At 45.4% G+C, this 13,806-nt stretch overlaps 1 protein-coding gene across 4 annotated transcripts in view; it reads right to left on the bottom strand.

The window, feature by feature from the left end:
* The window catches only part of LOC123745442 (toll-interacting protein), a 148,294-nt gene that overhangs the window by 62,982 nt on the left and 71,506 nt on the right, over positions 1–13,806 (bottom strand). For all 4 annotated transcript variants that reach the window (XM_045726024.2, XM_069300873.1, XM_045726023.2 and 1 more), the window contains one exon: positions 7,029–7,146. In XM_045726024.2, the coding sequence (XP_045581980.1) occupies positions 7,029–7,146 (118 nt within the window). The remainder of the gene's footprint in view (positions 1–7,028; positions 7,147–13,806) is intronic.

The following is a 13,806-nucleotide window of genomic DNA, read 5'->3' as shown; positions in this document are numbered from 1 at the left end:
TCGAAAGAGGCAGGATCCATTATCGAGGCATAATCCAAGTCGTGCAGGAATTAAGCCGCAAAGGCCTTCTGCACCTCATGAGGCGGGATGCGGGAGGTCGAAAACCTTTGGAAGGATGGAACAGAAGTACCCAAGGGAACCCGGAACCGAACCCGGAGAGGGGCAAACGCCATATCAAATTCGTACAAGGAGGAAATTCGTACAAGGAGGAAATTCGTACAAGGAGGAAATTCGTACAATAAGAAAACCCCATGTCCTGGAACAACAAGCCCCGCTCAGAGGGTACAAAGAGCCAAGCGGGGTCAAAGGGACCCCCAAGCCCCCTAAGTCAGTTCCTCCCCCCACCCCGGGAACCTTCACATTTGACTCGGTGCCAAGCCGTCCTCCAAAAGTTGGAATGAAGGAAGCCCACTGGTCAGACCCAGAAGCACCAGATGAAGGAGTTGGCTCGAATGCCTCCGTTACCACACTGGATGGGGCATCCCTGGAAACTGCTCGAGTCTCACCACAAGCTAAACCCTGCCCTGACTCTGAAACCCCTCAGATGTTTTGGAGCGAGAAGCAGGGCGAAAGGAACAGGACGAACAACAGCAGGAGAAGGACAAGGCAGTGCGGACGGAACTAAAGTCGAAGCGACTAACACTCCCAAGTCAGGTCCCTATAACCAAAACGGGGCAGACTCCGGGCATCCAGGTGAGCAATCAACCTAGTGCGCTGCAGCAACCTATGAAGCGCATGCAATGCCAAAGCTGCCTGCATCTGAACGTCAAGATCAGAGGACTGGGTGAATCGGAGTACAGGCAAGGAACACTACTCACAAGACTCCGGGTCGAAGGTGTCACCGACCAAACAGGCAGCATGACGGAGACAGAACCGGTGATTGTCACCCTGAGACAAGGGGACAGAGTAACCCTCAAACTTACACGAAGTGAGATGGGACCAAGGGGATGCATCCATTGAATAACTGAGCCCCAGTGGGGTTTTCCAGAGCCCTTACACACTCTGCTGAAGGAAGCCTCAGGCAAGGTACTGGTAACTAGCACCCAAAACTACCAAACAAACTGCTAAAAGCTGAAACCCTGGGATGTGTACAAACATGGGGACGTAGTGGAGGACCAAGTTAATATATATATACCACACAGGAGGACCCCACACACACACGCAGAGAGAGAGAGAGAGAGAGAGAGAGAGAGTGTAAGTGAGTGTGTGAGAGTGTGTAATTACCTAAGTGTAGTTACAGGATGAGAGCTACGCTCGTGGTGTCCCGTCTTCCCAGCACTCTTTGTCATATAACGCTTTGAAACTACTGACGGTCTTGGCCTCCACCACCTTCTCACTTAACTTGTTCCAACCGTCTACCACTCTATTTGCGAAGGTGAATTTTCTTATATTTCTTCGGCATCTGTGTTTAGCTAGTTTAAATCTATGACCTCTTGTTCTTGAAGTTCCAGGTCTCAGGAAGTCTTCCCTGTCGATTTTATCAAGTCCTGTTACTATTTTGTACGTAGTGATCATATCACCTCTTTTTCTTCTGTCTTCTAGTTTTGGCATATTTAATGCTTCTAACCTCTCCTCGTAGCTCTTGCCCTTCAGTTCTGGGAGCCACTTAGTAGCATGTCTTTGCACCTTTTCCAGTTTGTTGATGTGCTTCTTAAGATATGGGCACCACACAACAGCTGCATATTCTAGCTTTGGCCTAACAAAAGTCATGAACAATTTCTTTAGTATATCGCCATCCATGTATTTAAATGCAATTCTGAAGTTAGAAAGCATAGCATAGGCTCCTTGCACAATATTCTTTATGTGGTCCTCAGGTGATAGTTTTCTATCTAGAACCACTCCTAGATCTCTTTCTTTATCAGAATTCTTTAAAGATTTCTCACATAATATATAGGTTGTATGGGGTCTATGTTCTCCTATTCCACATTCCATAACATGACATTTATTAACATTAAATTCCATTTGCCAAGTGGTGCTCCATATACTTATTTTGTCCAGGTCTTCTTGAAGGGCATGACAGTCATCTAAATTTCTTATCCTTCCTATTATCTTAGCATCATCAGCAAACATGTTCATATAATTCTGTATACCAACTGGTAGATCATTTATGTACACAATAAACATCACTGGTGCAAGAACTGAACCCTGTGGTACTCCACTTGTGACATTTCTCCATTCCGATACATTGCCTCTGATTACTGCCCTCATTTTTCTATCAGTCAGAAAATTTTTCATCCATGATAGAAGCTTACCTGTCACCCCTCCAATATTTTCCAGTTTCCAGAACAACCTCTTATGTGGAACTCTGTCGAAAGCCTTTTTTAGGTCCAGATAGATGCAGTCAACCCAGCCATCTCTTTCCTGTAATATCTCTGTGGCCCGATCGTAGAAACTGAGTAAATTCGATACACAGGATCTTCCTGATCGAAAACCATACTGTCTGTCTGATATTATATCATTTCTCTCCAGGTGTTCTACCCATTTAGTTTTGATTAGCTTTTCCAATACTTTCACTATTACACTTGTCAATGATACAGGTCTATAATTGAGGGGGTCTTCCCTGCTGCCACTTTTGTAGATTGGAACTATGTTAGCCTGTTTCCACACGTCTGCTACGATTCCTGTACACAGGGATGCCTGAAAGATCAGGTGAAGTGGAATGCTGAGCTCAGATGCACATTCTCTCAGAACCCATGGTGAAACGCCATCTGGGCCAGCTGCTTTGTTCCTCCCGAGCTCCTTTAGCATATTTTCCACTTCAACTCTAGACACCTCTATCCGCTCTATGTTGTTCTCTGGAATTCTTATTGTGTCTGGTTCTCTGAAGATTTCATTTTGTACAAACACACTTTGGAACTTTTCATTTAATGTTTCACACATTTCCTTTTCATTTTCCGTGAATCTGTTTCCCATTTTCAACCTCTGGATATTATCCTTTACCTGCAATTTGTTGTTTATGAATTTGTAGAATAGGCCCGGTTCTGTTTTACATTTATCTGCTATCCCTTTTTCAAAATTTCTTTCTGCCTCTCTCCTTACTGCTGTATAATTGTTTCTCGCATCTTTGTATCGCTGGTATGTTTGGGGGTTTGGCCTCTTCCTATACTGATTCCATTTTTGTGTCTTTTGGTCTCTTGCCCTCTCACAATTTCTGTCGAACCAATCCTGTTTTCTGGTCCTGCATCTCTGTTTTGGTATGAATGTTTGTGTGCCTTCCTCGTATAGTTTTAAAAATTTGGCATACATTTCATTTACTTCCCTGCCTAGCAACAATTCTGTCCAATTACACTCATTAAAAAAATTTCGAAGTTCCCCATAGTTGCCTCTCTTTAAATCGAGTTTATCAACTGTTTCAATGTCCCCATTTTCTTCTAGATGATATCTTAAAGCATATTTAATGTCTAACAGGACGAGATCACTCTTTCCCAAGGGAGGAAGGTACTGGATGTCAAAAATCTCTTCTTCTTTCCTGGTGAATACTAGATCCAGTACTGACGGTATATCTCCTTCCCTCATTCTTGTGGCTTGCTTTATGTGTTGATACAAGAATGTCTCCAGAATGAGGTTCACAAATCTGCATGTCCGCGCGTGCGTGCGTGCGTGCGTGCGTGCGTGCGTGTGTGTGTGTGTGTGTGTGTGTGTGTGTGTGTGTGTGTGTGTGTGTGTGTGTGTTTAAGTTTAAGAGTTTAAAGTTTAAACAATACCTCAGTTTAAGAGTTTAATTGGTTCCTGGAGACGCCTCGTATTCCGAAAACTCGCATTCCGAAGCTAATTTCCCCATAAGAAATAAAGGGAAATGAATTAATCCGTTCCTGACTACCCCAAAAACCCCACATCAAACTAAATTTTTATACCTAATTCATCTAAATAAACCTACAAAACTATGTTCAAGTTATTACTTACCTTGCTGTTGAATGCTGTAGGCATATGGAAGATGGTGAGGAGGTGGGAGGAAGAGAGGAGTTACTGTTTGGAAGGGGAGTCCCCTTCCATTATAACATCAGGCAGTGAGGACTTCACTGGTATGCACACATCTGGCACATTTTGCCTGCATACCACTAGGACTTGCTTGTTTTACTAAGAATTTGTCTAATGACACTTGTTTTTCCTTACATTTTAACACTTGTCTGTAGTAAGACATCACATTATCATTTAAAAGGTCAATGCAACGGCCTGCTACAGCTTTATCTGGGTGAGTTTTTTTCAACAAAACTTTGCAGTTCTTCCCATACTTCACACATTTTCTTAATCAAGAAGGGACATCCTCTACTGCCTCTACTCACAGCTATTTTCTTAGGTTGAACCTTACCAATGGCTTTCTTGAGACCCATGGCAAGATATATAATGACAACTTTTATGCTCAAATGGCCAAAAAAACCGACAAAAAACTGTAAATCCTTGTGAAGAATTCAGGTGGGATAGTCACTGGACACGAGACACTGGTAAACTGAGGCGCGATCGCCATGCCACCACGCGCCAGTCAGCCTGTACACGTATCAACAAACTCGCGTCCCGAGGTAACCCTCGCCTTCCGAGACATATTTTTGGAGTAAATCCTGCTCGTCTTCCGAAAAACTCGCATACAGGGACACTCGCATTCCGAGGTACCACTGTATGTATATATATATATGTATATGTATATGTATATGTATGTATGTATGTGTGTATATATATATATGTGTATATATATATGTGTATATATATATATATATATATATATATATATATATATATATATATATATATATATATATATATATATATATATATATATATATATATATATATACACACACACAGTATATACATATATATATATATATATACACAGTATATATATATACACATACATACATACACAGTAAGTGGTAACTGCACGAAGGGCAGACCCTCCATCGGGCAGAAAACAAAAACAAAAGAAAAACCCTGTATGAATTCAACATACCCAGGCAGAACAGAGCCGGCCATTATATCAGTTGAAGAACAGCTGCACAGTACCTTGCGTCCCTACCAGTGACGACGCTACCTCCTCCCCAGAGACAAACAGTGGTGCATGAAACACCCAGTTGGCCCCAAGGGCGGGCAATTACCGAGCAGTAAAAGACCTCAGTGTAGGTAGCCCCCAATCAACTTGTGGAAGATAACCCCAAGCCACAAGGGCAGTACTTACAGGGCACCTAGGGAAGGTAACCCTTAGGCACATGCAGCCCGAGTACTGGTGAAAATACTCCTGGCTCGCACACCACCAAAGGACAAGACCACAGCACAAAGCACAGCACTGAATAGAGTCTGGAGCCAAAGTCGCACAATCGCCATGTCTCACATCAGCCACAGAACTATGGGTTTGAATAGTTGGCATAGGGGTCTGGGGCTTTCCCTTCCTCCTCCTGTGGAGAGGGCAGCTGCGCAGACGGAGGCACGGCGACGATTGTGACGTCAGGCTCGTTTATTCGTTTTTTTGTTGTGGGAGTTCTGTCCAACAGTTTGGCTTTCAGTAGCAATATTAACCAGGTAGGGTTTATTTTGGGGTGCCTACCTTTCTGGGTGCCTGACCTGGTTGATACCTGGTTGATACCTGGTTGATGGCAGACATAAAATGCTTCCAACCATACGGGGGGTTTCTATAAGCCATTACTCCTCATGCCTCTCTGAGGGGTCCAGGTTTTAGCTCATGGTCCCCAGTAGTCCTAGAACTCCATTTGCTTGACTGATGCCAGGGTCTAACACATTCATATCAGCTTGGGATAGCTCCAGGGAGCCGAAGGGACTTCCCCCAGAAAAAGTGCTAAAATAATAAAATCCTTCAAGAGGAGACTTAACAATTTTATACTGGATTTACTGAATTAGCCTGACAAGGATGGCTCAGACCAGGCTGCTGTAAGAGCAGACGGCTCAGACCAGGCTGCTGTAAGAGCAGATGGCTCAGACCAGGCTGCTGTAAGAGTAGATGGCTCAGACCAGGCTGCTGTAAGAGTAGATGGCTCAGACCAGGCTGCTGTAAGAGTAGATGGCTCAGACCAGGCTGCTGTAAGAGTAGATGGCTCAGACCAGGCTGCTGTAAGAGCAGACGGCTCAGACCAGGCTGCTGTAAGAGCAGATGGCTCAGACCAGGCTGCTGTAAGAGTAGATGGCTCAGACCAGGCTGCTGTAAGAGTAGATGGCTCAGACCAGGCTGCTGTAAGAGCAGATGGCTCAGACCAGGCTGCTGTAAGAGTAGATGGCTCAGACCAGGCTGCTGTAAGAGTAGATGGCTCAGACCAGGCTGCTGTAAGAGTAGATGGCTCAGACCAGGCTGCTGTAAGAGCAGATGGCTCAGACCAGGCTGCTGTAAGAGTAGATGGCTCAGACCAGGCTGCTGTAAGAGTAGATGGCTCAGACCAGGCTGCTGTAAGAGCAGATGGCTCAGACCAGGCTGCTGTAAGAGCAGATGGCTCAGACCAGGCTGCTGTAAGAGTAGATGGCTCAGACCAGGCTGCTGTAAGAGTAGATGGCTCAGACCAGGCTGCTGTAAGAGTAGATGGCTCAGACCAGGCTGCTGTAAGAGTAGATGGCTCAGACCAGGCTGCTGTAAGAGCAGATGGCTCAGACCAGGCTGCTGTAAGACCAGATGGCTCAGACCAGGCTGCTGTAAGAGTAGATGGCTCAGACCAGGCTGCTGTAAGAGCAGATGGCTCAGACCAGGCTGCTGTAAGAGCAGATGGCTCAGACCAGGCTGCTGTAAGACCAGATGGCTCAGACCAGGCTGCTGTAAGAGTAGATGGCTCAGACCAGGCTGCTGTAAGACCAGATGGCTCAGACCAGGCTGCTGTAAGAGCAGATGGCTCAGACCAGGCTGCTGTAAGACCAGATGGCTCAGACCAGGCTGCTGTAAGACCAGATGGCTCAGACCAGGCTGCTGTAAGAGCAGATGGCTCAGACCAGGCTGCTGTAAGACCAGATGGCTCAGACCAGGCTGCTGTAAGAGGACAACTATCAAAATCGCAAACAGATAATTAACATGCAGAGAAAAAGCAAAAAAATATAAATACCTGGAATACTGCTTCTGGAATGGTAAGGTTCACCCAAGCAATCAACTCGTCATCAGTTAGAGTTCGTTCATCAAAGATCTCAACATGGACTGTGTTAACTCCTTTTGGGAGCTGGTACCTGCAAAATTAATTTTGAAAACATTTAGAAAATAAAAGACAAATTACAATTGGAGAAGTGCATCTAGAACAACAACTTGTCAAACTAACAATAATGTCAATTTCTTTTAACATAAGCATAAAGAAATCATGAAGTGCTTATAGAAGGGCAGGACAACCCATAAGAATCCTTTCAAATATATATATATATAACAAAGATTAGGGAGATGGCTGGGCCATTGAAAAATGAGAAAGAAATGTCAAAGAAATGAATGGGTGGTATTCTAAATAAGTACTTTATCTCTGTATTTACTAGATAAGAATTTGTTATTATGCCTGAACAAGGGGACATGACATCATGGTTTAGCAGTAATTGCCTGGGGAAGTTATGTGGATTGAGCTGATGTCACACATTAATAACTTGTTCCATTTAGGTTGAGTGTCGCAGATTAGTGTCTTAACTTCGTCCTAATACATGCGTATACATGTACGTGCGGTACTCCCATCTCCCTGGTAGGTGCCCATTTCCTATTCCATTGGTAGTTAGCTTTATGGAGTTACAAGGGTCTTCCCAAAGAAAACCCACATTGAATGAAGTGAAATGCTAATTTCTGGATGAGCCCTGGTGACTCCCTGACACCCTCCCTCCATCCAGGTCGTAAAGATTGTTGTCATCTTCATAGAACTGACAGTGGAGCAGCAGGCTCTCACAAACTGCCTCCCTCCTTTCCCTAAATGAGAGGAAGATTAGGCAAGTGAGCACTGGTTTCGAGAAGTTTGGATCATTTGTTTACATTGTTGGGGGAGTTCTATTGGCAGTTCCCGAGGCTGCAGTCTCATTTGAAATTAGCAGAAATGTTTTGTTTCTCTGGCTTTCTGGGTGCCTTGGATGCAGACATGAATAAATTTATGGATGCAGACATGAATAAATTTATAGAAATTTTATCTTAGGCACCACCACTCCCTGTGCCTCTGTAGAAAGGGCAACAGAGCGGTAGCTCATGGTCCCAGCTAGGCCAATAGAACTCTGCGACTGATGGGACCTAGTAGTATAGTACACTATCAGAGATAGTAGCTTCCGGGTGCAACAATTGGCTTCTTTCAGAAAAGAAAACCATGTGAGAGACCCAGACAGTTGTTTCAGTGCTTTGTGAGGGGAAGAAGCAGGGAAGAATGTGGGGAGGGACAAAATGAGATATGGTCGAGGGAGTCAATAAGGAGATGGAGTGTAGAGTGGGGAAATAGGGAGATGACACCCAGATGCAGCTGGTGCATTGGAAGAGACAGCCTCCGGAGCTGCCCAAGCCTCATCCTGAGCTAAACCCTGCCCTAGGTCTGAAACGCTCAGATGCTTCGGACCCAGAAGCATGAGGGAAAGAAGAAGGGCAAACCATGCCCACCTGGAAAATAAAAGGAAGTACAGACAGAACTGCAGTCAAGGAGACCAGCACCTCCAAATCTAAGTCCCGAAAAACCAAGTGGAACAAATCCGGAGCTTTCAACCGGGGGCACAACCTGGCACGTAGCAAAAAAAAAAAAAAATGCCTATACAACCCTACTGCTGCCCTGGAATAACCAGCGACGAATGGGGTGACTTGGATTACATGAGAAGAACAATTCCCACATGACTCGGGGTCATAGGTGTCACCGATCCAACATGCAGAATGGAGGGGGCTGAATGTATGATCATCACCCCTAAGGCACAGGTGACGAACAATCCAAAAATTTGCACAGGAAGAGAGCAGGCTCGAAGAGGTATCACTTGTACAATTGAGCCCGAAAGGGTTTTCCAGGGCCTGTAGGGTGAATGAGCCCCACAGGAAGCCCAGGCACTGGGGGCCAGCTATGTTGTTAAACCCTGTTGGTGCAGGCAATCAGACCACAAGAAACTGCTGGAAAGCCCAAGGGTAGCAAGGGAGTTCCACCACACTTTTTTTTCACACTTTTTCCACAGAAGAAAAAGAGGTGATATGATCACTACGTACAAAATAGTAACAGGAATTGATAAAATCGACAGGGAAGATTTCCTGAGACCTGGCACTTCAAGAACAAGAGGTCATAGATTTACACTAGCTAAACACAGATGCCGAAGAAATATAAGAAAATTCACCTTCGCAAATAGAGTGGTAGACGGTTGGAACAAGTTAAGTGAGAAGGTGGTGGAGGCCAAGACCGTCAGTAGTTTCAAAGCGTTATATGACAAAGAGTGCTGGGAAGACGGGACACCACGAGCGTAGCTCTCATCCTGTAACTACACTTAGGTAATTACACTCACACACTGGGCAACCTAATAAGGCAAAAGGCAGAACTCCTCAGCAGAAGCAAGCAAAGTGCCAGCAAATAAGGAGTAAAACTACCTAGACCCAACGTTGATGCACCATCACTAACTGAAGATCTGGCAGCACCAGCCGCAGTGTGCCCCTCCAGCTAAAAATACTCAATAACCCAGGGCAAGATGGAACATCCAAGACCACCCAGCGTACTCAAAAGGGTGAGGACCACCTCAAGTATGAAAGCAACTTGACAGAGGCCTAACAGCTGATTGGACGGTGCTTCGGATTCGCAGTTCTTAGGTTCCAAGTTCGATCCCCAGTGGAGACGGAAACAAATGGGAAGAGTTTCTTTCACCCTGATGCACCTGTTCACCTAGAAGTAAATAGGTACCTGGGAGTTAAGACAGCTGCTACAGGCTGCTTCCTGAGGTGTGTAACAAACAAAAAGGAGGCCTGGTCCTCAGGCCGCCCCGAAAATCATTTCGAAAGCCCTGAAATCATCTCAAGATAACCAAGAAAATGGGAGTGTTTCCTGAATGAAAACTTGGCAGATGAGTCACCCGAAGCAACCAGCCCCAAAGAACCAAGGACCGCATCAAACCAACTCGGTTCAGATAATGAAACACCGGGGAACAGTCCGAGTGGAACCGAATAGTCGATCCGCAAGTGACCTGAACCTCCAAAGCTGGTGGGTTCTGACCCTCCGAGTCGGAGGCACGTGTGCCACCCATGGTTGTTCACTCAGAACTGAGCCAGCCAGCAGTTCTAGGGCATGCTGGGAATTCTTTTCAAGATGGTTGCCTCTCACTGGAGGTCCAAGGGGTCCATCTCGTACCCAACCCACCGCACGCACGTTTTGAATCTTACGGTATCTATAATTGGGTTTTCTCGGCATGCGTAATGCCAAACCTTGAGTTATGTTGGGTGGCGCAGTGCAATGGTTGAGGGTGATATTTAATGGAATGAAACAAATGATGGAAGTGCTTAGAAAAGCCAGGAAATTACAGAGTAATGAAGATGGGAAACTTTGGTCATTAAGACAAGGCCTCTTGAAGAAAGACAGAGAAGAAAAGCTAAAATTAAACTTTGATGAAGGGAAACGTCTAAATGGGAATAAAAATAAAGAAGAAAGAAATTATTTTCTCTACAAAGTGATAGGGACTGGAAAGCCAGTGAAATGGAACATAAAAACAAAGCAACAAAATCATTAGGGAAAGGGGGAGTAAAGGACAATGGGAGAGGTTATCTTGAGGTTATCTTGAGATGATTTCGGGGCTTTAGTGTCCCCGCGGCCCGGTCCTCGACCAGGCCTCCACCCCCAGGAAGCAGCCCGTGACAGCTGACTAACACCCAGGTACCTATTTTACTGCTAGGTAACAGGGGCATAGGGTGAAAGAAACTCTGCCCAATGTTTCTCGCCGGCGCCTGGGATCGAACCCAGGACCACAGGATCACAAGTCCAGCGTGCTGTCCGCTCGGCCGACCGGCTCCCGTACAAACGGCCGACTTACAATGGTAAGTCGTAAATTCCCAGAGACAGATCGTAAGTCGAAATATCCTAACTCGAAGCGATTTTTCCCACAAGAAATAAAGGCAATTGAATTAATCCGTTCCTCACCCTCCGAAATATTAACTTACAAATACATTTTATACTGAATACAATTTTGTTCTCTAACTTCAATACAGTACATATGTTTATGTTACCTTTATGGAGGAGGACTCTTGATGGCAAATGGAAGATGGTGAGGAGGGAGGAGGAGAGGTGTTACTGTTTTGGAAGGAGAGTCCCCTTCCATTATAACATGAGGCAGTGATGACTTTTCTGGGATACTCTCTGGCATGTTTTGCCAGCATACTACTGGGACCTGCTTGTGGCTCACTGCTTGCTTGTCTTACTAAGAATCTGTCTAAAAACACTTGTTTTTCCCTACATTTTAACACTTGTCTGTAGAAAGACATCACATTGTCATTTTAAAGGTCAATGCAATGGCCTGCTACAGCTTTATCTGGGTGAGTTTTTTCAACAAAACTTTGCAGTTCTTCCCATACTTTACACATTTTCTTAATGAGGAAGGGACATATCCTCCACTGCCTCAACTCACAACTATTTTCTTAGGTTGAACCTTACCACTTGACTTTCTGTGACTCATGGCGTGATATATAATAATCAGTTTCGTGTTCAAAAAGCAAAAAATCACCACAAAAACAGAATTTCTTATAGGTGTGATCGTCACTAAACGGGTAGTTCTAGTAAACTGAGGCAGGTTGGTCCGCGTGACCGGGAACCACACGCTCGATCGACCCAAAAGTGTACCAACAAATATCGTTAGTCGACGACACTATCGTAAGTTGAGTTGCATTTTTCAATCAAATTTACATCGTATCTTGAAATTATCGTAAGTCGTGGCAATCGTAAGTCGAGGTGCCACTGTATCTACAGTGGAACCCCTGGTTACGAGCGTCCCTTTTTACAAGTTTTTTGAGTTACGAGCCCGATTTGGTTGGAAAATTTGCATTGGGATACGAGCATTGCATCAGGTTACGAGTTTGTTGACACGCGTACGGCCGACCTAGCTCGTGGTGGCACGATGATTGCACCTCAGTTTACCAGTGCCCTGCGCCCAGTGTCAATCCCGCCTGAATTCTTCACAAGGATTTACAGTTTTTTGTCAGATTTTTGGCTATTTGAGCATAAAAGTTGTTATTATATATCTCGCCATGGGTCCCAAGAAAGCCAGTGGTAAGGTTCAAGGCAAGAAATCACATGTGAGGATGACAATTGAGGGAAAAACAAGAGATCATTCGGAAGCATGAAAATGGTACTCGTGTTGTTGAACTAGCTAGGCAGTACAACAAATCTTCAGGAGGGGGGGGGGGGGGGGGAGGAGGAGGAGGAGGAGGAGGAGGAGGAGGAGGAGGAGGAGGAGGAGGAGGAGGAGGAGGAGGAGGAGGAGGAGGAGGAGGAGGAGGAGGAGGAGGAGGAGGAGGAGGAGGAGGAGGAGGAGGAGGGGGAGGAGGGGGAGGAGGAGGAGGGGGAGGAGGAGGCAGTAGAGAATGTCCCTTCCTCATTAAGAAAATGTGTGCAGTATGGGAAGGATTGCAAAGTTTTGCAAAAAGCAAAATGCAGATGAAGATAAAAGCAAAAAGCTTCACTACATAAAGCCGTAGTAGGCCATTGCATTGATCTTTTTAATGACAATGTGATGCCTCACTACAGACAAGTGTTGCAAAGAAGGAAAAAACAATCTTCAATGGAACATTTCCTTGTGAGAAAAGTGAGAAAATCTAGCAGTGAGCCACAACCAGGACCTAGTGGTATGCAGGCAAAACGTGCCAGAGAGTGCACTCCAGAGAAAACATCACTGCCTGATGTTATAATGGAAGGGGACTCCCCTTCCAAACAGTAACACCTCTTCTCCTCCTCCCCCCTCCTCACCATCTTCCATATGCCTACAGGAGTCATCAGCAAGGGTTAGTAATAACTTGAACATACTTTTGTAGTGTAGCTTTGGATAAATTAGGTATAAAATTTAGTTTGAAGTGAAGATTTTGGGTTACATGCTGTCTCCAGGAATGGATTAAACTCTTAAACCAAGGTACCCCTGTATACCAACATAGATGGAGTGAGATAAAAACTAATGTAAAAAACCAGCGTTGAATGTAATGAAACACCATTTTCTGGTTGAGCCCCAGAGGCTCCCTGGAGCTTATCGGGCTAATGTATGTTATGTTAGACCGGGACATTAGCTAAGGAGTTCAGACCTACCAGGGACCAGCGCCAGAACCTGGCCCCTTCAGAGAGGTTTCAGGGAGCAATGGCACTGGAAAACCCAAGGGGTTTTCAGTGTTATCATCTACTCCTTGTTTTGTTAGGGTTTCTTAACTGGTTAGCAACACCTTGCCCGGGCTTCCCATAGACATAAGATGCCCAACATTCACGTTTAGCCGTATGCATGGCCCTACGGGCCACCGCACTCGCCTTCTGAAAGAAAAGAAAAGAATCGGCCGTCTGCCGATGGCGGTGTCTCTTCCAGGCTGCACGCTTAGAGCGGACAGCCCGAGCACAGTCTGCATTCCACCAGGGAACGCACTTCCGTGGACCCCGAGAGGAAGAGCGATGAATAGAGCGGAGGGCAGTGTCAAAGACAGTGTCATGAAAAAGGAGGAGAGAGCGAGGGAGAGGTAGAAGGGAAAGGTCAGAGAGAGCAGCGCTGAGGGTAAAGAGGTCCCAGTCCGCTTTCGCAAACTGCCACCTAGGGAAGGAGAGGGGAGGGCGAAAAGAGAAAAAGGTAAAAAGGATAGGGAAATGGTCACTGCCATGGAGGTCATCAAGAACCTGCCACGTGAAATCTAAGTAAAGAGAAGACAAGCAAAGAGAAAGATCAAGGCAGGAAAAGGTGCGAGTCCGA

This window comes from Procambarus clarkii, chromosome 44 (genome assembly GCF_040958095.1).
Source record: "Procambarus clarkii isolate CNS0578487 chromosome 44, FALCON_Pclarkii_2.0, whole genome shotgun sequence".
NCBI lineage: Eukaryota > Metazoa > Arthropoda > Malacostraca > Decapoda > Cambaridae > Procambarus > Procambarus clarkii.
The sequence above is the reverse complement of the archived record's forward strand: the minus strand, read 5'-3'. Positions and strand labels throughout refer to the sequence as shown.